Below are 26136 nucleotides of genomic sequence, written 5' to 3' on the forward strand. Positions count from 1 at the left end.
GTCATAAGCAGATGTAGGAATCCTTTGTTAGAGAGATGAGAGTGCAATAATGTGATTGGTGGCATCTTACATCCAGAGTGTAGTCAAATCCAAATCATAGCAGATGAGATAGTGGTACAGGTCATTATTTTGGGTACTATACAAAGATTGTGTGGAAAATAGTGGTCATGGGCTTCAAACATTGCTGAAACATCCTTTGTAGGTGTTAGATGTGGTTTATGTTATTGTATCCTAAATACAAAACCTATGTTAGTATTAGAGTGAACACGTTGACACATGTCGACTTGTGTAGATTGAGTGTGCTACTGCGTAAAGTCGATGAAAGCACGTAGTGAATGTGTCTGTTTAGCAAATACCTACCTTAGCGTATAAAAAGATTCTTACCTTAAATTAAACAAACCTTTAATTGTGGAGAAGTATAGAAACATAAGCTTCCAATGTGTTTGCGTGCTGTGTGTGTGGCTTGCAGGTAGTGAAATCATGGTTTGGACTTAATAGACTGCAGCATTGCTTATTACATTCAGGTGTATGTGTTTGAGTAGTAATCAGCGTTAATTAGCCAACTCAGGCGCACGCTGGAATGCGGTATCTGTAGGGGTGGTTTGAGCTGGCGGTTGGCGGCCGCCTGTTTGGTGTCCGAAATGAACGGTGCCTTAGTCGATCGTGCGGTAGTAGCACCGCTCATTTCTGGTGCACACCCCCGTGTACGCCCATATTTACGCCCATTTTCCCTCATTATTTCGGCCGCTCCCATCAACACGCCCCTATGCCGCCCCATTACCCGTACACTCGCGTACAGGTTTTTTCGCACGTTGAGACACCGGCCGTAAGCGTTGTGGAGTGTTCGCGCCGGCGCATTAGCGTATCTGCACATGCGCAGATCATGAAAAACCCCGGGACGTACGCGTACGGCCCGGCCGCTCCAACCAGAATAAGGCCCTTAGTGTGTGTGGAAGGGCATTCCATAAGGTGGGTGCTGCCTGACAAAAGTCCTGCAATTGTGAAAGGAGCGATTAATAAGTGTGGATGAGAGATGCAGATCTTGTGCAGAGCGGAGAGGTCGGGTGGGGAATGTAACATTTGAGGGTATTTTTTTATTTATTTATTTTTTAAAATAGGACATTGTTACGAAACAAACAAAACATAACCCAAAAGTACTTAAACAGGTGGTACATGGTGGCATAATGGAAAGGGGGTCACACATTGGGCCCGATTCATTCCCCTTTACTGGGCTGCGAATTCGCAGCTTGATCGATTATGAAATGATTCCACATGCTCACGGTACGCAGTGCACATGATTGAGCCGTCCGTTTGGAGCAAAGGCTTCATTGTAACAGCGCTCTCCTTTTATTTATATCTCTTGCAGATAAAGTTCTCCCGATAAAACCCTGGCTGCCCTCCTGGAAGGGGGTGATTATTACCCTTCTAATTGGAGCCAATATCATCTTCATTCGCATCATTACGGTTGGTAAGTGATGTCACAGGTGTGACGTGTCAGCTTCTTTTAGTCGCTTTTATTCTGTACTAGCTGACCCGCCCGGCGTTGCCCGGGAAAACCTTGTTTTGTTTTTTTTTAATTTCCAGAATTGCTGTAAAATGTCATCTTATGCTGTGCCAGAGGCCCCAGATTGTAATTTGTGAAAGCCTCCACCATAATGTTAGAATGTGTTTGCATTGATACTCAATGCCTTGGTGGGCACATGAGGTAGGAATGTGGCTGGGTTTAATGTGCTGCATCTCTTTATGGTGATATTGACTGGGGCCATCAGTGGCCAGTTCCCACTTGGTGAACCAAGCTGATGACACATGTCGAGTCTGGGCAGAATTTAGGAGAGCCAATACAGCATGGGGAGCATAAACAGTTAAATTGTGTCCTACTGTAATACCTCACTCTTGTTTACTAGTTGCGCTATTGCAGCTACACTATGTAAACAAGTGGGGAGTTAGCGTGCCACTGTGTCCAGTTGGCCACTGTAGTACACTATTTGTCTATTGGCATCACCATGTTTTTTTCGAGTAAGAACTCCTGCCGCACATCCAGCTGACTATGTACAGTACAATTTAAATGGTTTCCCATAGTCTGGCATTCCCAGTGCTGGAGCCAGTGGCGTAGCTAATGCTCCGCAGCCCCCGCAATGGCGGGGGGGAGCAGGTGCCCCGGGGCGCAGATTCACGCTCCAAAGCCAGCAGCAAGAGAGCAGCAGCAGCCAATAAGGATACGGCTCTGGCTGTGTGAGGACGCAGTGACAGGGTCACTGAGCGTCCTCACACAGACAGCCAGAGAGCACTCCCCCTTCCACCCTGCCCGCTGCCCACCCACCTTACACGCTGTGCTGCTATCTATTCCGGGCTCCCTGTGGCTTTGCTTTAGTGGCTGACTGCTATATGCTGGCAGACAGGGCGGGCTGGGCAGGGGGCGGCCGGGAGGAATGATGAGTGCTCTCCTGGCTGCTCTGAAAGTCTGACACCTGCCCCGCAGCCCCAGCATGTCCTCAGATGTAGAGGTTCAGGGCTGGAACAGTTGGCAGTGTTAGTGTCACAGGCAGCTTCCTGATTTACACACAGCTGCTGTGTCCGTGAATATGGAGCCAGCCCCTCCCCAGAGACCAGCCACCAATGAGCTGAGCTCATTTACAAATTCTTTCTTTCCTGTCCCCTGACCTCCCTTCTGCAGCACTGACTCGTCTCCTCCCAGCCAGCATCAGCCCAGCCTCCGAGTCCTGCAAGGCTCTTCACTTTTAGAATACACTACAGGTAATTGCTTTAGTAGGCGCAAATATACTGTATATGTGGAGTGTCAGTGTGGCAATCATTTGTGTATTTATTTGTTGTGCGTGTGTGTACAGTACATGGGAGCTGTTTTTCCCCTTTATTTTATTTGTTTATGTGAGTGTGTGGAAAGCATGTGTGGAACATGTGTGTTGGGGGGGGGGGGGTAAGTGTATATGTATGAATGGATCTGTTATGGAGTCTGACGATTTCTGATATATATCATCTCTATATCTATATATATCAGATATATTTATTTATATATAGTCCCAAAAGAATGATCTTATCCAAAGTATTCATGCAATCCAGCACCTACAGATGTACCCACGCAACCTGGGCACACATTTACTAAGATGGGCGTGCTAAGGATGCCCTGAGGAAGCTTGGTGAAACGGTCGTTGGCTAGCAATGACCTCAGCTCCCTATCCTATGCTTCTTTAAAAATGCACCTAATGTTGTAGAAATGAAATGAAATGTATGTGATGTGTTACGGAGTTAAGCAGTCTGTACTAGTAGCCGAGATACAGTGACAGAAGCGGCGTGGGTGCGTATCCGGCTGACAGAAGCCGGCTCACAGCCTCCGTGCAGCCCGTGAGACACGGAGCTGCCCGGACATTCATAATAGACAGCGGCGGTATGAGCATATTCTCTGGCTTGTTACAGCCGACTCATAGCCGCTGGAGAACTGTTAAATAAGCCCGCAATACGGCAATACTAAACGCAGTGGGCAATAATAACATTTATGAAATAACTGACAGCGGCAGTATTTTTGCATTACCGCAGCATATCAAACGTAATAATAACCATCCATCTCCATCTCATGAGCTGGGTTATATGACTATTATTTATATAGCATATATACCAGATATAGCTCAGTGACTGAGCACTTGAAAATCAATATTAATAAACAGTGCTGAAATTTGGAGAATATATAACAACTGCTAGTCACAATAATAACTGTATATGTTCAATACAGAAGTATGGAATAAAGTGGTTATTTATTGTATATTACACTTGTACAATCCGTGAAAAGACAACCTAAGCACTAGGTATTATATTTATGAGCTGGGTTACATAATCGCTTACTGAATAGCACTAATAACAGATATAGCTCAGTGTCTGTACACCTTAAAACTAAAATCTGTATAATAAATAGACAATGTTTGGCCTTGGAGATATATACAGCGACAGCTAATCATAATACAATCAGAGCCTATCCAATACATGAGCATGGAATAAAGAGGTTATGAATTATCCATCACCTCTGTGCAATCAGTAATATTAAAACTTAAACCCCAAGTACTGTAATATATAATACAGTGGGCATTATTTGCGGATATGTAAAATACTGTCAGTAATAATAATATCATAACAACATCAATACAATTTCTGACAGCCAACCCACAGCCCCTGTCAGCCCGCAAGGTATAATCTATTATGATTGATAAACTATAGTACAGCTGCATGAGAGATATATACAATAAAAAACTGCACTTCTCTCTGCAAAATATTTGACAAAATCTGTCTGCAGAAAATATGAGATGTCAGTTTGTTGTATTAATTAAATATAACGAAATTAAACTCTGAACACACACATTAATCTGAAAGAATCAGAAAAGACAAGATCTGATACATAAAGATCTATTGCAATATAGAAATTCGCAACATTTAAGCACAAAATATCTCTTACTTAAACTGAACAGGGAGAAAAGTGCTAATACAAATCATATAGGAAGCACACAGGGATAAGAGAACCCTACAATAATTTTGTTTGGGGAGCAGGGGTCATTGATATTTTAAACTATATTTCTTTCTTTATCTTTTTCATATTTTAAATATTTCACCTTTTAATGAACAAAATAAAAGTTAAATCTTAAAAACAAACATTGTGACTTTCAGTGCACCTACAATATACTTACTTTTCTTGTAAAAATGTGTGTCTTAAGTAGTAGGTGGCACCTCCTTTTTGAAAAAAATATAGGGGAATTTCCCCAGAAAATACTCATATTAGAGGAGATAGGACAGTCTCACGAATATAAAAGACTGGTGCGGGAATCATTCTTTGTTTTTGTGTATGTGCTATGGATGATGCCCATAGCAACCAAGCAGGTTCTACTACTTATTTATTTAGCACATTCTACAAGATAAAAGCTAGAATCTGATTGGTTGCTATGGGCATCATTCTATCTTCAATAGAACTTTACCCCATGGTTTGTTGTGCCGCGTGTGAATCTTAATATACTGGGCTGTGTCTAAACCGAGCCTCCCGAACCCCTAAGCCTGACCATAACCCCTGCCTTGCATGTCCTAAAATCTCCATCCACAGCCTAACCCTAAATCACTAGTACCTAAACCCAATCCCCCCTTTCTTGGGCTTTTTTTGCATATTATTTGGGTCCTAGCAAGCAATAAGGCAGTGCTGAGATACTGTGTTCATGAATGTCGCATTTATGACCTATGGGAGTATGGGGCCTACTCAGAACAGTGAGAGGCACTACTGGGGGCATTGTATGAAGGGCATTGTGTAATGGACACTACTGTAGGCATCCTATGTATAAGCAGGAGTACTGGGCCATTACAGTGTGTGGCATGTTGTGTAAAGGGCATTATAGTGTTTGACATCTTGTGTAAGGGGTATTACAGTGTGCGGCATATCTTCTACTAAGCATTGCCACGCTATAGGTTCTTTATGTTCTTCATAAATTCTTTGTGTGTTTTTTTTAAGTTTGTGAGGGGGGGGGAAGTGGGCGTGGCTTGGCAGCCATATTGGGAGGCGGCTTTCCATCGGAGCTCCGTGACACACCGAACTAAAGACCGGTAATCTCTGCCTGCTTCGATCTCCGGACACTCCTGCCGCCGTGTGAACACCCCCAGAGCCGCCCGAGCTAGCCGCAGAGCCGGGGAGGAATTCCATCTCCTCCTGCGGGTTGCGACGCTCGGCGCCTGTCAGCAGCGCCCGCCATTTTGGAAGGCCGCGGCCCGGACCGATTGCCTGAACCGATCAATCCCTTCAAGCTGGCTCCCTCCCAGAGCACCCTGGACACTCCGACCATCTCCACCAGTACCTCAGAACTGCTACACTAAAGGTACCTGCCGGTCTGACCCCTATACATATCTATCGCATCAGGGTCACAGGTTCAGCACCTATATGCCCTGTGTTACAGACTAATCCCCCCTCCAGTAATATTAAAACGGAAAAAAGAAAAAAAAAAAAAAAATAATAAAAGGAAAAAAAGAGGGGAATATATGCTTGCTCCCTGTATGGTCATCAACTGCACCTATTGATGCACCAGCTTCCCACTAGTATACTTTCAGCTGGAGGTGAGTGGGTAAACAGAGTATTCCTATACAGCCTGTGCATAGAGGGGTACAGCTGGATAATACCTGGGTTGTATAGAGACGCTGGAGTCTACTTTGCAGAGTCTCCCTGACCCCCTTTTCTAAGCATAAACATTTGCTTATTACAAGAGCTGCTGCAAGGGAGGTTTAAGAGAGAACTGAGATCCAGATCCATGACATGGAGTGACAAATAACTGAGTTAGCTCCACTCCGGATGCGACCTTCTCATTGAATATTGAATACGGCTATCCGCCTTTACACTGCCTGACCCTCATAATATCTGCACCTCTTTAAATAAATAATACAAATAATAATAGAATGGAAAGGATTAAGACAACCCCACTTCCCCAACGCTCAGCTCAACAGAGCGGAATACAGGTGAAAAGAGGGCCTGGGAACTCTAAATCTTCTGAAGCCGAATCATCTCTCCCTGCGCAAAAAAAGGCTACGCCAGAACACCAAGATGACGACACCGACATACATCATCCCCCCAATTTGGTCCCGCTAACTTATGATGACATGGTAGATGCGATTACCTCTACTATGGCCCCCTTATTGGCTAAAGCGGTGACTGACATCACATCCCAACTACAAAACCTCACACATAGGGTTGACATTGTTGAGAATAATGTTGGGTCCATAGCCCATGATCTAGCTGAGGCCCAATGTGAGATAAAACGACTTGAAAAAGAAAACTATAACATCATTAATAAGCTCGAGGAAATTGAAAATAGGTCGAGGAGGAGCAATCTGAGATTAATAGGACTACCGGAATCTATCAAAGGCCCGGCCCTAGACCTTTTCGTGGGGCAGACTCTACCACAATTGCTAAATGTCAAAGCTGAATGCTCCTCAATGGTCATAGAGAGAGTCCACAGGTTGGGTCCCCCTCCACGCCCTGGCAACACACGACCTAGAGTCCTCATCTTCAAATGCTTAAGCTATACTCATAAAATGACTTTATGGAGAGCCTCCAGGAAAGTTTCGAATTTAAAATGGGAAGGTAATAGCCTACGACTGTTTCAAGACTTTTCGGCGGAAGTGACCAAGGCCCGTAAAGTCTTCACTCCTATTTGTAGCAGATTGGTTGCGGAAAAGATCAAATTTGCGTTACTTTATCCTGCCATACTGAGAATTTTCCATAAAGACTCCCAATGTGACTTTACCTCACCAGCTGACGCCATTGAATTTCTACGTAATGAAATTCACCACAATGGGGAAAACATCTCTGATACGCCTTAAAGTGGCTAACTTTAGGGAAAGTTTCCTATAATAACCTGGCGTCAACTTAACTTACCTCTCACGGATATAGTAACGTATATCCTTTGTTTTTTGTTTATTGTTTCTCTTTCTGCTAAATTTGACGAGATACAATCTTGTGAGGAAATGTTTTGTATGGTTGTTAGTTACGATAGTTGCCGATATTTACATCCCTTTCATGCTCCTTTTCACCTCCTCCTTTTCTTCTTAATCCTGTGCCCCTCCACCTACCTCCCCTCCCCACCCCCCCTTCCTTTGCCTCTCTCTTCCCCCCCTATTCCCCCTCCTCCCCCCCCCCCCATCTTCACCCCCCGACTCAGGCGAGCTTAGCTAAAGCTACTTCTAAGCCGATCCGGAGGGAGCTCGCTCCAGTTTTAAATGTTTGAGTGTGCAGGACACACTAAAGTTATTATTATGTCTTTTGGACTGGGCCGTGGCCCGACATTAGGTTATTTACAGCTGGGCAGCTCGCCTTTCGAGCTCTATTTGTTTATTTGTGATTTTATTAGGAATTGTTGTCTTGTCTCCCCCTCCCTTGTGTTCTTTCCCTTTCTCAGCTGCAGTGACGTGCTTATTAATGTATGGGTACAGCTATTCAGGTATGGCAACGTATTTTATCAGCATCAATGTAAGCCATGGCAGAATTAAAGATTGGATCCCTCAATGTGGGAGGTTTTAATTCTCCCGCTAAAAGACGTAAGATATTGGTGTACGGAAATAAACTAAAATTAGACATTATGTATATACAAGAGGCCCATCTTATCCCCTCAGAAATGGTCAAATTACAGATGCTAGGATGGAAGTTGTTAGCTGCTGCAAGTTATAATTCAAAGTCTAGAGGGGTAGTTATTTTAATTAAAAAGAATATCCCCTATGAATTGGTGAAGACAATAGAGGACCCAGAGGGGAGATACGTAATTGCTCAGATATCCTTATATACACACCTATACACCTTATGTAATATTTATGCCCCTACAACATATAAGAAAGTGTTTTTTAATGGATTAATCAGAGATCTAACCCCTCTTATGGATACGAAGATGATAGTTTGTGGGGATCTTAATTTGGTCTCTGACGCTTACTTAGACAGATCAAATCGCGACACACGCACTGCAACTTTACCTAAATTCGGTGTTCCCCAACTGGCCACAACACTTAGACTTATAGACATATGGAGAGTATTAAATCCCACAGCTAGAGAGTATACATGCCAATCAGCTGCACATCATACTTTTTCGAGGATTGACTATGTTATGGGGTCGGAGGCCTTGCTCCCGAGAGTCACAGCCACCGAGATTGAGCCAATTACGGTCTCAGACCATTCACTTGTTTGGTTTAAACTGCTTGTGACCGATGAGCCTTCTACCAGATCTACCTGGCGTTTCCCGAACCACCTCCTAACATCAACCGCTTTTAGAGATAAGCTGAAAAAAGATTGGAGTGAGTATTGTGTTAATAACCAGTCACATGCCGACTCCAATCCTTCCTTGTTTTGGATGACTGCTAAGGCAGTGCTAAGAGGCAATATATTATCTTATGTAGCTAAGTTAAATAAAAATTATTCCTCTGCATTCTTATCCCTCCAACAAAAAGTAACAGAAACGTACACTAGATACCAACAAAACCCCACAACCACCAACCGCCAATTATATAATACGGCCAGTACGCATTTAAATGAGTACTTACACAATAGAGGTAACAAATACCTCTACAGTATCAACTACCGCTATCATAGTTTCGGTAACAAAACAGGTAAGCTGTTAACCAACATGCTAAATGGTACTAGGAACCCGTCTACGGTTCAACCCCTCAGACTGGCGGACGGGACATTGACTTCCTCCAACTCACAAATAGCACAGGTTTTGAAAGATTTTTACTCCACTTTATATTATCACGAACCCCCCCCCAATATACCGGCGGAGGGAGACGAAGATGTCTCTCCATCGATATATTCTAGGATTATATTCCCGAAAATCCCGCCAGATAAAATTGCAACACTTTCGGATCCAATAACACCGGAAGAGGTAACGCAAGTGATAAAAGCTCTGAAAAAAGGGAAAGCTCCAGGCCCAGACGGCTTTGGCAATAATTTTTATAAAATGATGGAAAGTCAGTTAGTCCAACCCTTGACTAAGGCCTTTAACCACATATTGCAAACCAAATCTCCCCCAACTCTTTTTAATGCAGCATTTATCAAGACCCTTCCGAAACCGGGAAGAGACTTGACGAATCCAGGATCCTATAGGCCGATCTCTTTGTTAAATTCCGATTACAAGATATTAGCAAAGATCTTGACAGAACGCTTGAAACCGTTAATGCCCCTAATAATACATCCTGATCAGACAGGTTTTATTGTGGGAAGGCAGTCTGTGGTTAATGTCCGCAAAGTAATAACGGCTATACAAAAAATGCAAAATGTTAATAACCCTCTCCCTCCTGGTATAATCTTGTCTATCGATGCAGAAAAGGCCTTTGACCTTGTCCTTTGGCCCCATCTATATAAAACGATGGAATTGTTTGGTTTTCCGACAGAATTTATTGGCTATATTAAATTACTTTATTGCAAACCAGTCTCCCAAATAGTTAGTAACGGACAGATTTCAGATTTCTTTCAATTGTTCAAGGGAACGAGGCAGGGCTGTCCCCTATCCCCCCTCCTATTCGCCATTGCTATAGAGCCATTAGCTCTTCTCCTCCGCCAGTCTGAGGGGTTCACAGGTATCTCTATCAATAAGTATGAACTAAAGTTATCACTTTTTGCTGATGACATGATCCTATATGTCACGAAACCCCAAACATCAATACCTATTATTTTAACCTTGATTCGAGACTTTAGTCAAATATCGGGCTATAAAGTTAATTTAGACAAATTTGAACTACTTTTTGTGGGGAATTTTACGGCAGATACTTCTAATATCCCTATTTTTAATAAATTTAAAATAGCTCAATCCCAGATAAAATATCTAGGAGTGACCATAACAAATAGAATTGAAAACCTTTATAAGGCAAATTACACACAGATCATCACTAAAACCCTAGCGCTTCTGGAAACCTGGAACCAACTGCCTCTTTCATTGCTCGGAAGAGCAGCGGTAATTAAGTCCATTATATTTCCCAAAATATTTTATTTTATCCAACTCCTCCCTATAGCCTTGAAACAGGCAGATATACAAAAAATAAATTCTTCCCTATCGAAATTCTTATGGAGGGGCAAGAGGTCAAGGATTGCATTGAATAGATTAACACTTCCTAAATCGCATGGAGGATTGCGACTACCCGATTTTAAAGCATATACGGCTTCGGTTCTTTTCAGATACGCGGGTGATTGGCTGTTAGAACAATCCGTTTATACGGACAACGATTTAGATTGTGCCACTTTTTACCCCTTTTCACCGGCAGCCTTACTTCACCAGAGGTCTGCGGATATTCCGAAAGTGGTACTAGATAATATTATTTTTAAAGATACTTACTTAAATTGGATTTATTTACACAAGAAACTTAGACGCGATCCATATGTCTCCCCTTATATCCCGCTTTGGGGTAACCCCAGTTTTCCCCCCTCCCTTTCTAATGCTACAATTTTAAAGTGGAAACAAAGTGGCTTGTCTCTGGTGACCAAGGTCTTCGACCCAGGCGGTGGAGTTCTGCCTTTTAATATACTAGCTCAATCCTACTCAATCCCAAACACCCAATTTTATCTTTACCTCCAGGTAAGACACTATGCCCAATCTTTAAACTTTCCACCAAATAACACTTTTCCCTCTCACCCGATTCTTAATATTTTACACCACAGAGTCTCAAGGAAATACAGACTAAACCTCTTATATCCTCACCTAATAGAGGCTAATTTCCCTCTCAGCACTCAAATGAAAAACTTGGAAAATAAATGGCAACCTGACCTATCCTCTAGACTAGATACGCCGGCAAATTATATAGAGAACTATTGCTTACTAACCAAATTCTTGCCTTCGGCATATCTTCAAGAAACGCATTTAAAATTTATACATAAAGCTTTTATATCTCCGGCTCAAAGGAAATATATGGTAGCGGAGGACCCAGGGCATTGTTATAAATGTTCCATGACTAATGCTAAATATCTTCATTGCTTTTGGGAATGCTCCAAAGTACGTAGATTTTGGAATAAAACAATTATATATACTAATTCCATGCTGCAAACATCTATAACTATGCAACCTGAGATTTGTCTCTTACTGAACTTCCAAATTCCAAATGTACATCCTACCATTTCACAAAATATCCCTATTCTAGTTTTAATTTTTACTCTAGCAAAGAAATTAATTCTAAAATATTGGATTAAAAAGTCTGCACCCAGTATTCACGAATTAAAATCTTTAATATTGCAATATCTGTATTTCGATTTAAAATCCGTCATCTTACAATAAAATAGCTCTATACATAATTTAAAAAAAAAATGGCACGATTACATAATGTCATTAGATGAAGACTCTAGACACATTATCTTAAATTACTTTGAAGCCTCTTCGTGGAGTAAAGTCAGCCCTCTGATACTGGATAGACCGACAGGAGAGTAGAATCTACCATGCCATTTCCCTACTGGCCATCCAATAGCATGATAATTATGATTTCAGGAACCTGCTCTATTTTGAATTATTAGTCTTCCACATCTGTCGGGATCTGTATGGAAAAGGATAATGCATTAGCTTGATGAAACTCAATGCTTATATACGAATTGATTAAAGTAAGACCTATGATGTACAAATAATGTTGTTCTGGCTGATCGCTGCTACCCCTATCAAAACACTTACTTCCCCTCCCCCTCCCCCTCCCTCTCTGTCTTCGTAGCTATATTATATGTTTATATGTTTGAAGGTTTGCACTGTTTAACTCCAATCTTGGGTGACATTAGTGCCTAGTTTCACAATTACCGCCATCCACTCACCGGATACTTACTCGTCCTAAGACACTTTTATAATAATACAAAATTCTCTGGGCTTAAATCAAGGATTATTTAGAGATGCCCTTTTGCTAAGTTAAGGTAACATATGCCTTAGCAGTATCTTTACAAATTAGAAGTGATGCCTAACTGACCTGTACTGAAATAATCCATCCAGTCTAGGATGTCTGGATAAAGATTTTATGCCATGCTAGCCTGGCCATATGGAACGCTGTGAAGGGCCGGGAGAGGGTGAATGGCTTGTTTTAAATAAGAGTTGATCAAAATAGAGGTTCTGATAGGAATTGCTATATTCTCATTATGCTCAATTCTGATGATCTTGTTCATCCAAGAACTTCAACTTCAAGGCAAATGTGGTCAAGATATTAGTATGTTGGATGGAAATTGTCTGGTTATTGCCTGACCGCTATTTGATGTGTATAACAATCTTGTATGTTATATTCTTGTTCTTAAAAATTCAATAAAAAGTCTATTAAAAAAAAAAAGTTTGTGAGGGGATATTTTTACAGGTTGCACTGGGAACTGAATTGGCAAGAGCCAGTCCTGCTTGTTTTACCAAAAAAAAGGGGGGGGGGGGGCGCCAGAATTTATTTTGGCAGGGGGGAGCAAAATTTCTAGTTACGCCACTGGCTGGAGCCCTTGTTAGGTTTGCCTTTAGCTCCTCAAAAGTCAGCTCAGATTCCTCAGAATGTGAGACTCGGTCTAGCTTAGTAGAGGAGACCATTTCTTGCAGTGGTAATGCAAGAATTGAGAAACCTGGGATCCAGTTGTAACAGTATCCACACATGCCTAAAAAGGTACAGATTTTCTGCTGATTCTGTGGCAGCAACATATTTTGAATTGCTTGGGTTCTGTCATCAGTGAGATGTCTCAACCCTTGGGTAAGACAGTGTCCCAGATTCTTTACCCTGGTCTGGCATACAGTAGCTGCAGTTTGTCCTTCAATACTTTACGTCCTGTCTTTGAGAGATACATCAGCAGTTGTCTAGTGTCAGCTACTGATGACAGTAGTGAGTCAGAACATAACAATAAATCATCAACATATTGTATCAGTATCAAGCCACTCATGGGCTGAAAGGACTGTAAGCAATCATGCAAGGCCTGGGAGAAGATGCTAGGGCTGTCTTTGTATATCTGGGGGATGCGGGTCCAAGGGTACTGTACTCATCGGTACATAAAAGCAAAAAGGTATTGGCTGTCAGGGTGTAAAGGAACAGAAAAGAAAGCAGAGCAGAGGTCAATGACAGTGAAATGGGTACAGTGAGGCGGAATTTGCATCAGGATGAGAGCTGGGTTTGGCACTACTGGGAATTGGCTCTCAACTACTTTGTTTACCCCTCTAAGATCCTGCACTAGCCTGTAGCCCCTCCCCCCACTCTTTTTCAAAGGAAAAATGGGATTGTTGGCCATGCTAGACGTCTGAACTAGGATTTCCTGTTGTAACAATCGCTGTATTACTGGATACACTCCCATCTTGACCTCAGTTTTTAAAAGGTATATGAAGCGGATACGGGCAGGGAGATTCTGCCCAGCCACCATGATACTGGGACACACATGCGTGTGAGACACACGCGTGTCCCTATCGCTGGCGCTCACCAGAGGAGAGGATCTGATGGGCGCCAGCAATGAATGAGGCCAGCTACATATGTAAATCTAGGAAAATCGACCTTTAGTAAATATACCCCATATAACATTGTATTTATCAGATAAAGGCGTGACTGCCCACTTCATGAAAAGTGTGTTAAAGATGATGGTTCAAGTTGTTTGGTAATACTGGGGGTGCTGACAGCCCTGCTGAGTCCCGTAAAATGGGGGTGGCCTGTGGGAGGGGGCATAGCCATGCCCCATATAAAATCAAAAAAACCTTAGCGGGTGGGCAGGCCACCGACCGGGGGTGGGAAACCCAGTAATTGAACAAAAGAGGACAGGTCACCAAATAAAGGTTCACAGGCCTTAGGTCAACACAAACAAAAGGCCAACTTGGCTAATGTCTACAGGGTCATAAGGTCGACACATGCATTAGGTCGACATGGACAAGGTCAACAGTCAAAAGGTCAACATGGGTTTTTTACTTTGTTTGTCCCGAATGTCGTCACAGTCGACATGGACACTATATCGGTGCCCCGCATCCCCTCACATGGCATGCTGCGTTTGCCATGCTTTGGTCATGGTGCCTCATTACGCTCATCACACTATTCTATTCTCAGTTCATGCCCTAGTGGATGGTATCTCTCTCCCCACTGCCCGGCTCCCTGCAATGTGGGAAGGGGGAGCAGGCCCTGGGCCCCTCCAGCAGACCCAGGCCCAAGTAAAAAGTACCCGCTTCCCCCCTCTGGATGGCTCTGCATCATTTTCCAACCTAAATAACAGATACTAAATCGCTCTTCTGTCTCTTTCAGTGTATCAGTATAACAATACAAATGATGTGACCTGTAAAACAGAGATAAAGCAGCTCTGTGTGAGCTCCAATGGGACACTACAAGGTAAGTGCTCTATCATCTATGGATATCTCATGGAGACCAACTGATAAATAATTGTGCAATGTGGGCCTGATTCAGAGATCGGAGGAATTGCAGAGGCTCACACAAGGGGATTTGTAAATCTGTCCACCAAAATGCGAATGCAGCAGGTGCTTATATGAAATCGATGCTTCCTACAATATATGAAATAGAAACCTCATTCTTTCCATTTGCAATCAAAGTGCTGTACACATGGATGTTGCCTCAGATCACCATCGTGACCAACAGCTTGGTTTGGCAGGCTGCATAAAATGAGGGTTACCCAGCCTGGCCGGTTCCTGGCAGCTTGCAAGACTGAATTGGCGACCAATGGGAAACAGCCGTGGTGAGCCAATCAGCACAACATACAGATGTAGCCATGCTTATGTATCATGTTGGACCACCATCCTGGCTTCCTTGTCCCACCATTTAAAATATCCCATTATGGCATACTAAGGCATAATACAATACACTGCTTCTTGGCTGGATGGCATTTGATCCACTAATTAAAATTACCGTACACTGTCAGAGATGGATTTGTGAAGTACCATCGCCATATACCAACCTCCTTGCTTCCACTTTACTTGGTTATGCTGAACTTAGCTCCAAGGGTGGGCTCCCTTGTGGCCGATAGTCTCAGCCTGCAACCATTTTATAAATACTATGGCCCTTATTCTGGTTGGTGCGTATATTTCCGAATACTTTCGGATGGCGTTTTTTAGCCATCTGCGCATGCGTGGGGAGCGCTATGCGCATGTGCCACGCATGTTCTAAGTACTTATACTCACTAATACCGTACAGAAATGTGCACCGCAATCACTCGGGAAATATGGGCGTATTATGGGCGTCATTCAGAAATACACAGGGGCGTACTTTTAAAGTGGGCTAAACTGGGCGGAAACATGGGCGGACACGAGGGAGTGCACTTATTTCGGTAGGCGTGCATTCGGACAGCACGCCGAATGCACGCAAACAAAAAGGCAAAAAATATGCGGTGTCCATAAGCAAGTATTGCTTTGCGGACACCACTCGGTCATGCGCTAGGCAAACGGAACGCCTAATCACTACAACCAATATCAGGTGAACACAATACAATCACCTCCTTTACTCATTACTTGTTAATTACACGCTTCTCACTGCTTCAATTGGAACCATTGCAGCTTAAATGGAACATTACTAAGCACACACATATATGCTGCACTTTTCACACACTTTCACACTGCAACTAATGAACACAACTTAATATTAATAATACAAATACACATGTCACTTCTACATGTATCAATTAAACCACACATTTGGGGGGAAAAAACAAAACATTTATTAAATGAACTTAAAAAATAATTTAGAAACCGTCACAAATTAAAAGGTACCATTGCAGGAATAAAAGTAAATAATATATAATAAATACATGTATTGTAGACATACATAGCCACAGCAGAATCATTAGGAACACATCAGGTGGCTTCACAACAAAAGTATAGCACCAACACTTCAAGTACAGCACACAGTAATGGTAGCCGAAACAGGGCAACAGGGGAACCAAACATGACATTCGAAACGAGGGCAAATGTGGGTACCCTCTGCACGGAATTGGACACAGGAAGCTGACACACACAGCTCAATGAAAGATTTGGGAAGACATAAGGGTGGAGATTAATGCGGACACAAGTTCATTTTTCATTTGCGGGCACGTTTGCCCCTGGCAGGCTCCTTGCCACGTGCAGCAGCTCATCGGCCACGGCCACGGTCAGATGGTGAGCCAGGTGGAGCAGATGCTGGGGAGGGGGGGGGGATGGTCTTCCCCCTCTGGCAGCAGGGAGTGCTGATGGTGGGAATGCACCAGAAACGGATGACAATAGGACCCTATTGCTGGCAACTAGCTCCACCATAAGCTCATTATGGTGGAGGAGGAGGTCATTTTGCCGCAGGGCTTGATCAGACAGCACCTGCAGGCTAGCAGCAATTGATTGCTGGGTGGCAGCCATAGCCTGCAGGCTCCCAGCGATACTCTGGTGGCTGCTGACCAAACCCTGCAAGACCTCCTCGGTCCTACGCACCCGCTCTGATGCCGACTCTCCCTGCTGCTGAATAGGGCCAAGCACCTGCCCCCAGCTGCTCAATTCAGCCGCGGTCAGTGGCTGCTGCTGCTGCACGGGCCTGGTACTGGTGGCAGGTGGCACAGACTCCTCAACCTCCTCAAGAGATTCTTGACCAAGCGGTGGGGATGCTGGTGAAAGAAAACATTACAATTACAACACATTCCATGCAAAAATAGAACCAGCTACTTATGGCATGGCAAATAATTACCTTCAAGCAAAGAAGCCATGACTTCCGCTGGGGCCTCGCTGTCCATGGTGCTCACCCCCCGGACCTCCTCGACTGCAATGCAGCACTCTGCCATCTCTTCCAGGGGGGTGAGCTTCAGCTTTGATGGCATGGGGCCAGCCCCAGAGGTGTGGCTGTGTTCCCACCGCTGGGTCAATTTCTTCTTGAGGTTCGTTTTGAAGTCGTGCCACCTGCAATCAAAGTGTACATATTAATACATGTCACTCCTCATGTTTGCTGTAGCACCCATTGCAATCTGCAACAGATTACAACATGTGCCTCGTGACACCAAACTTACATGATATTAAATTTGACACCCAACCCTTAGAAGATACACTCACACTCACCCTACAATAACTATCAATTAAATGACATGGCAAACATGTCTATGCCTCCAAGCAACGTGACCGTCCATTGACCAACTCCATCTAACATCTAATGTAAACATGACTGGTCTTGTACTGCTCAAATGTAACACACATGAACTTGCCTCTTCTTAACGTGCTCCGTCTCACGAACTTGTGGAGCCACCGCATTAATCTCCGCCGTTATGTCCTCCCAGATCTTCCATCTCCTTGTGTGTGTCAACCGGTCCTGTGGACACTCGATCCAATCCCGTGCGCGGGGCACCAGGATGGCAAGCTCCTGCGCTTCGAATGCCATGTTTCTGGTGGTTGGTTCCTCTGTTGCCCTATTTCGGCCACGGCCACTGGCACCACCACTGCCACTGGCACGGCCACCTGTCGCTGTACTCGAAGTGCTGGGCAGGCTACTCTGTTGGGAAGCCACCTGCTGTGATCCCAATGATTCTGCTGAGGCTGAAGATGGGCCAGCCACCGATTGGCCTGATGTAGATGGCCCATCTTGCTGCTGTTCTCCCAATGGCTGGTCTGGGTTGATGGGGACATAGGTGGTGCTGGAGTCCATGCGGGCGAACAGGTCCTGGCACTCCTGCTCTTCCTCAGATAGAGATCCAGCCATGTTTGCAACAACATTGCATTTGTCTAACACACCTTTATATCCTATTTCTGTAATTGGCGTACATCAGCGACACCCTGCGTTCCGTACGGCCGCGTTCCGTACGGCAGCATCATCCGTGCGGCGCATAGGCCATGCCCCTAGCTGCGGAAATTTTTTAAAAAAAAACAGGCAAACTTAGTAAGTCTGATTTAGTAGGTAATTGCAGATTTGTACTCCAATGACCAAATAAAACTGAGGTCACACATGACATGTATATGTGAATGTACATCTGTACTGAGCACGTGGTATGTAGTACAAATGACACTACCCATTCCATATGTAAATCCAGTCCACCACTTAGGCACAAGTAATCAGTGCTAGCATCAAAATCACATGTGAAAGGTCTCCAAATTCTGCCTTGATGCTAGCTACATTTCTTTCAACATCTCTAGTGTGGGCCAGTAGAAGGTAAGTGTACACATGGCACCATGGCCTAATATTGGGAAAAGGTCTGGCACTATTTGCTATGTTTCTGCTGTATAGCTTTCACTATAATAAAGCTGTTTAGTACCTTGTAGAGTTCGGTGTAACTGGCCAGTGATGCAGACTATTTCACCTGTTGTTTTCACCCATGTTTGGTGAATGTAATAGATTATATATAATGGGTTGCAAACTTCTTTCACCCTGTCTGTTTAGGAGATCCTTAGTAATGGCATGGTCTGCTAAACTATGCAAAGGTACAGCAAGTGTTGTTTTGCGATGCAATGGGTTAGCCGTCTATTGTCGCGCATACACGCTGTTAATGCCAAAATGAACAATAAAGTTAATACCAAATATTACTCTGAACAACCAATTACAGGACATGATTGCTTGAATTGTGCCATTGCTAAGATGGCGGCCTATGGCAGAGCAGCACCTTTCTCTGCCGCGGAGCTGAGGGCACTGGTCTCTGTTATGGAGAGCAGGCTGGGGCGTGCGGGGCCCTTCATTAGCAACCGCCAGAAGCGGCAAGCATATGTGGCTGCCCGCAGGCGCATATTCGCGTGCACCCAGGTGCACAGGACCATCGCCCAGCTGGAGCGGCGATGGCCTGATCTGAGGCGCCTGGAGCCCGAAAAGCTCCAGCAAATAAGGGCCAGCATTGCACGATGTAAGTTTTTACACATTAAATGGGCAATTGTACATTAATGCTTACATGACCTTTTTTGTCCCAATAAGGTAACCTGGTTCATCATGAGTTAACCATGACATACTCTATCTGTGTGGTACCTCATGTTAGACATGCTGTAATGTGTGTGTAATATGTCATTTTTTGGGATGCAGGATGAATGAACAATTCATGTGACTTATTTAACACTCTGCATTTTGATTTCCCTTACAGCACGTGACCGTGCAAGACGGGCCCGTGAAGAGGGCCAGGAGGAGGAGGCCACAGAAGTGGCCGAGGAGGAGGCCACAGAAGTGGCCGAGGAGGAGCCCACAGAGGTGGCCGAGGAGGAGCCCACAGAGGTGGCCAAAGAGGAGGCCACAGAACCCATGGAGGAGGCCACAGACGAAGTGGCCGAGGAGTTTATGGGCCACGAGGAGGTGGCCGAGGAGGTTCTTGAAGAGGAGGAGGCATGTGAAGTGCTGGAGGAAGAAGGAATTGGTAGGTAAACATAAGGCATCATTAATAATTGGTGGTAGTACTATTTGTTAGGTACCACTGGTGAATCTAGTGTGTTTTACTCTATTAGTAATAAATAAACAAAAGTGGGTTACAACAGACACACATAGGGGTTATAGGCCCAAGCTGCAAACGTGGAATCTGAAGCCTCAGGTAGGTGATGCGTTTTTGTTTATGGAGGGCCTTTCTATTTGTTTGGCTTCACCTATCTGGCAATGTGACTATGAATCCGGAAGTACGGGGTAGAGGGACTAGGCTAGCCTTTAAATGTGGTATCCATCCATCCATCCATGTAACCATCCATCCATCCATCCATCCATGTATCCATCTATGTATGTATCTATCATGCAGTTTAGCTATTAAGCAGCGACATGCAGGTATATATGTATGGCAAAATGTGGCATGTTGTATTGGATGTAGCTTTCTAGTAGATTGGTGAGTGTTAAGGCAGGAGATTTTTATCAGTCACATATTCATTTGTGTAAGCCAGTGTGTGTGGGTGTGTGGGCCCATTTTTATTTTTACCATAACAAACAGTATTGGCTATGTAATTGTTTGTATGTATGATTTCTCATGCTGTAGGTACTTAGGATTGACTGTACAAGGTCAACCTGAATAGCATAATTAATGTTGTTCCCCCTTTAACATGCCCACAGATCCACAGAGGCAAGAAGGCGAGGGCTTAAGAGGGGCCCTACTCAGACTGCGGCAGCACCTTCTTGTGATGGCCGCAGAGGTGGAGGCTGTCTGTGACCTGCTGGAGTATTTTTTTTTAAAGTTAAATATTTTGTTCTGTTGTAATAAATATTTGTGTTGAAAGTTCGAAGTGGTCTGTGTGTTATTATTTTATTTTACAGTATAAATATAACTATAAGTATATAACTTTAAATAATGGTGTTTAGTTATGTAAGGTGCAAAAGGTATATGCATAGATAACACATGGGCGTAAAGGGGCAAGAAAAAACGTTGTGCACTTAGCATGATGAAAGGGTTAATCTAAAGTGGAAGTAAAGTGTTTAATTATCAATTAGATAAATAATAGATGACCATTAAAAACAATCCCTTTTGAATGAGGTTGCCTAATTGCATAAGCAGGTCATGGCACAGATTTGGGTCTTATGAGAATAGTGTGGATTTGTGAGTAAATACACCGCATTGGTGCGTACGGCCAGGTTCCCGTCCATTCTGACGCGGTAAGACCGTGCTTACGCTGTAAGACCGTGCAGAATATGTGTGTGTCCACCGCACACGCATGGTTTGGATGTCGTCCGTAAACACGCCCTGCTCTTAAAGAGTGAGTCCGTCCGAATGCGGAGGCTCGGTGGGCGTTTCTACGGACAATGTCCGCACAGCGTGGCGTGCGGACCGCTCCGTAAGAATTCGGGAAAGTACGCACCAATCAGAATAAGGGCCTATATGCTATGTTGTTGCTACTTCAGACCCAGACCCATAGGATTTATGATCCTATATAGTAAATGCGAAGCTTAGCTCTGTAAGTATGGGCTAAGCCCGGCAGACATTTCTCCACCGAGTCCCTAGGGCTGAATGAGCAACTACAAATCATATTTACAAAATGGCGGTGGGCAGAAACTACTGCTAGACTTACAAAAGCATGTACATTAAATACAGGGTTTTTTAATTGAATAGTATTGCTTACATTGTGAAAAACTCTGAACGTAGCCCGGAGCACCACCGGCAATTACCGGCCACCTCCTACAAAAGACTTACGGGTTCCTGCATCAGGTGTCAATGAGATGACAGGCCTTAATAGGCAAGCAGCTGTGCTTAGGGCTCGGATCCCGCACAGGAGTGATTCTTTTTTTAAAATCCATTCTTTTTTTGTACATTAAAATGTGTGTGTGTATATATATATATATATATATATATATATATATATATATATATATATATCAACAAGGGGACAAGTGGCACACACTCGGTCTTTCAATACAAAAGGTAACAGACACTAAGACCTGTTATCAACGTTTCGGGGTTTATTCCGTTTTCAAGATAAGAAGGTTCTTATCTTAAAAACGGAATAAACTTCGAAACGTTGATAACAGGTCCTAGTATCTTCTACCTTTTGTATTGAAAGACCGAGTGTGTGCCACTTGTCCCCTTGTTGCTACCTGTCTCTTTAGTGCAGCACCCCGGCTCAGTTCTGCCCTTATTGGAGTGCTGTCCCCTTGTCATATATATATATATATATATATATATAAGCAGCGCCAGCTCTCACAGCAACGTTGGCACTCAAGAAGTTCAAATGATATACAGATGTAGCACCTCTCAGCCAGCCCAGGGAATCACCAGATTCCCTGCACTGGTGGTCGCTGGCGGAGAGGCGCTGCATCAGATAGGGATGCACGAACGTCTCACGCGCACGCACATCCCCTTCACTCAGCGGCGGATGGTGGAAACCCTGCCATTCTCTGCTTCAGGGAGATGGTCAGGTTTAGGGGGGTGCAGGCAGCTGTCAGGCAAGCAGCGCGCTCCATTAGAACAGAGAATGTAAGCATCTTGAGCACATGCATGCCCTTTCTGGTGGGTGCCGGATGGCGGTGAATGGTGATAGAATCGCCAGGGGCAGCTCTAATGAGAGCTGTTCCATCTGTAGGTATGCCTATATATATCGACCATGCCTGTAGTTGCATATTAAATGCTACATCACAGTTTTATCATTCTGAAAACCCGAAGGGTCTAAAGAAACCTTTATGTGTCAGCCAGTATTGTGTTAAATACGCATAATATCAGCTCCTTCTCACAGTGTAATATATACTGTAGATTACACAGGGGTGTCAGTTACTGCAGTGTGGTGCTCTACACATCTGGGAGAGTCTTGGCCAATACTACTTTTATAATCTGTACAAGTGTGTGGTATAGAATGCTCGGTACTTGTTTCCTAGCACGGCGCCCGTCTCGCTGATCGCATGCCTTAAGTTTAAGGTACTTAAGGCATGCAATCAACTCGATGGACCCGATTTTCTGTCAATCATCAGTTTATTTGCCGGTGAAACAGAAAATCGCGTTGATCGCGTCCATCACTGGCCATTATAATGGGCCGCGATGCGACCGACGCGATCAAAGCAATTTTACATAGGGAACATTGGGAAATGGGCCAATATGGCCAATTTCTCATTGTATATGGTTATAAAGTATGGTTAATGCCCCCTCATTGTTAACGCCACCCCACTATTGGCGTCAACCCGAAGCGTGGCGAGCGCAGCGAGCCCGCGAGGGGTGGCTGTGCGCGTCCTCCGAGCTTTTCATACCCCCACTATCCACGTTGGCGTGGAGTTGATCTTATAAAGTGTGGCGAGCGCAGCGAGCCACCGAGCCAAAAGCGTGGCGAGCGCAGCGAGCCCCGCGTGGGGACGCGTATACTAGTGAAGTTATGCGCGTGCGCTCGCCATGCTTCAGGCTCAATGGCTCACTGCGCTCGCCACACTTTATATAATCAACTCCACGCCAACGTGGTTAGTGATGGTATAAAAAGTTCGGAGGACGCGTACCGCCGCCCCTCGCGGGCTCGCTGCGCTCGCCACGCTTCGGGTTGGCGTCAATAGTGGGGTGGCATTAACAATGGGGGGGGGGCATTTCAACCATGAGGGGGGGTTGCTATTAAAATGGGGGTTTTTGGGGCTTTTTACATTGAAATCAATGTAAAATCGGGTCTCAGTGACCATTTTACATTGATTCCATTGAAAAAACGGGTCGATCGTGTCGATCGCATCGCATGCGATTTGGTTGGCATGCGATGCGATCGATGCAATTTTTCCGACCCGATCAATACAATCAAAATTGCGGGCGCTGTGCTAGGAAACAAGTACCGAATGCTCCATCAGGTTTACACTATTGTAGGTATTTTCACTTTTCATATTTATATGACAGTTGGACAACGCCATCAGAAGAGTTTGATTACATCATCTATAAGGACTAGAGTTACAGTATGCCAGGGCTTCCATCAGAAATTTAGGGCCCAGGACTGACAACATAGGCAGGGTCCCCTTCATTTTCTTGAACAGTTGGCCATGCCTGGTGAGACCTGTGTCTTCAGCCCTGGCTTCACTTCTCAACCTCTACATTGCTTCAAGGGAAATGACTAATTATACTTGACAGACTCTAGTCCTGGGCCCCCTTTCTGTCTTGGCCCGAGACTGGAGTCTACACAGTCACTCCCCGATGGCTTTCCTGCTGTATTCATTTTGTAGTGTTTTGGTTTTGCAAAGCCACCCTCACATGTTTTCATGCGAATCGAGTCATTGGTTCACCTTTGATACAACAATTTGTGCTCTATAAGAAAACGGCCGAGGTTGGAGGTCAGGGGAAATGCAAGAGGCTTGCCCACCTCTCTGGGGGGAATGTAGAGTCTGGTGAAAGCCTGTTCTTGGGAAAACCAGTTAGGAGTCTATTGCAATAATCAATGCGGGATATAATGAGTGCATGGATGAGATTTAGTAGTGTCTTATGTGAGATAGGGTCGTATTTTGGATATATTTTTTAGATGCATGTAACATGATTTTGAGACAGATTGAATATGGGGAACAAAGGACAGTTCAGAGTCGAGGATGACCCCTAGGCAACAAGCTTGTTGGGTTGGGTACATTGTCAAGTTGTCAACAATGATGGAGATCTCAGGATGGTAACTGTTCTTAGCTGGTGGGAATATAAGTAATTCAGTTTTGAAACTATTGAGTTTGAGGAGGCGAGAAGATATCCAGGATGAGATGGCAGAGAGGCATTCAGAGACTCAAAACCACTGGTGATTTTAGTATCATCCACATATAAATGATACTGAAATCCGAAAGAGCTAATGAGTTTGCCAAGAGATGAGGTATAGATTGTGAAATGCAGAATCGCGTCATTGGTTCACCCTCCATACAATTTGTGCTCTTTAAGAAAATGGCCAAGGATGAGGGTCGAGGGGAATGCAGGGGGCTTGCCCACCTCTCTAGGGTCCTGGAGAGCCACCCGATATTCAGGAGCATCCTGTCCATTCTGGGAGGGTAGGCAAGTATGCTGTAAAGGAAGGAGGAGAACATGACAGGGTCACGATACTATATACTTGCTGCGCCCAATCAGTGATCAATATGCCAAGTTCCATTAGTGCAATGTGAAGATTTAGTAGAGCTCATCTTTGACAAAAAAATGTTGATGTTTGGGTGTAATGGACTCTGATGTCTTATTACAATGCAAACCAAACATAATGTAACCTGGCAAAGCTGTAGATTATATAAAGGTGGGAAAGGGGAATTGGGAAAAGGAGTATGACCGCACAAGTATGTATGAAAATTCTAATATAAATAGACAACAATGAGAAACTGACTTTTACCTGTTAGATAGGATCTGTGTGTCCCTGTGCACCTTAGTGGCTCTGAGCCAATGGGTGCCTATTTGTGGGACAGTCAGTGGTGCACCCCGGAGTTAGAATAGCAATATGTAGGCTTGCCAAGGGAGGTAAAGTGGAAAATAAAACTCTGGGTGGGGGCACCCTTATGTCACTGTTGTTGGTGAATGTTTTTGATACAATTTAAAAATTAATAAATCTTTATTGGATATGCTCTAAAATATTGTTCCTTATTGTATGTCACCTTTGTGTTTAGAGCGCCGCAAAAATGTGTGGTGTTTGGTGAGGGGCAAACTTTGCCTCCTAGGGGAAAGGAGACAACCGGTTTCCAGTGATTAGTTATTGATCCTCATGTATCCTATGATATCACCATGGTATTGGTATAGGTATATAAGGATTATAATCATTGGATCATTTTCTTAAAAATCGGTAGTCACCTATCAGGCAGAGATATGTTCAAGAAGTGTAGCTCTTGAGCTGTAATACTATTTGTGCTCACAGGGGGGCGGTATAGTGCTACAGATACAGATATAGGAAAATTGCATTAAATAGCAGGTAGACATAAATGGCTGGTCCCTAGTGAGACCGATGGGTGATAAGGAGGGAAGCCACTGGACTAAGCCAGTGGTTACCTGGGGACCTGACCCGGTCTGACTGGTGTCAGGTCTGCTGCCGTCTCTCTGTAGCGATGTCCCTGTGTGAGCTCCTGCCCGGCCAGTCACGTGTGTGCACCACGTGATCGGTATCCCTTCTTTAACGTACGTTTCGCGGTGCGCTTGGTCACAGGGGGGTGTAGATTAAAAACAGAATGTTACAAAAACAATTGTGTCTTACAGGGTGCGCTCTGTGTCCTAGTAACTGGCTGCTGTATGGGGACAACTGTTATTACTATTCAGATGCTACACTGAGGACATGGAATCAGAGCCAGGAGCAGTGTGAGGTGATGGGAGCCCACCTACTAGTGATAGAGGACCAGGAACAGCAGGTGAGTGGTCTTTTCTCTACTTTGAGGCACAATAAAACCATCTTAAATAAT

General features: G+C 44.2%; 1 protein-coding gene across 1 annotated transcript in view; it reads left to right on the top strand.

The window, feature by feature from the left end:
- Positions 1-26136, top strand: part of LOC146007290 (killer cell lectin-like receptor subfamily F member 2) — a 238243-nt gene that overhangs the window by 57177 nt on the left and 154930 nt on the right. The window contains exon 3 of the mRNA XM_083145635.1: positions 14704-14787. Within this exon, the coding sequence (XP_083001761.1) occupies positions 14704-14787 (84 nt within the window). The remainder of the gene's footprint in view (positions 1-14703; positions 14788-26136) is intronic.

Source organism: Crinia signifera, chromosome 6, assembly GCF_055691185.1.
Source record: "Crinia signifera chromosome 6, ASM5569118v1, whole genome shotgun sequence".
NCBI lineage: Eukaryota > Metazoa > Chordata > Amphibia > Anura > Myobatrachidae > Crinia > Crinia signifera.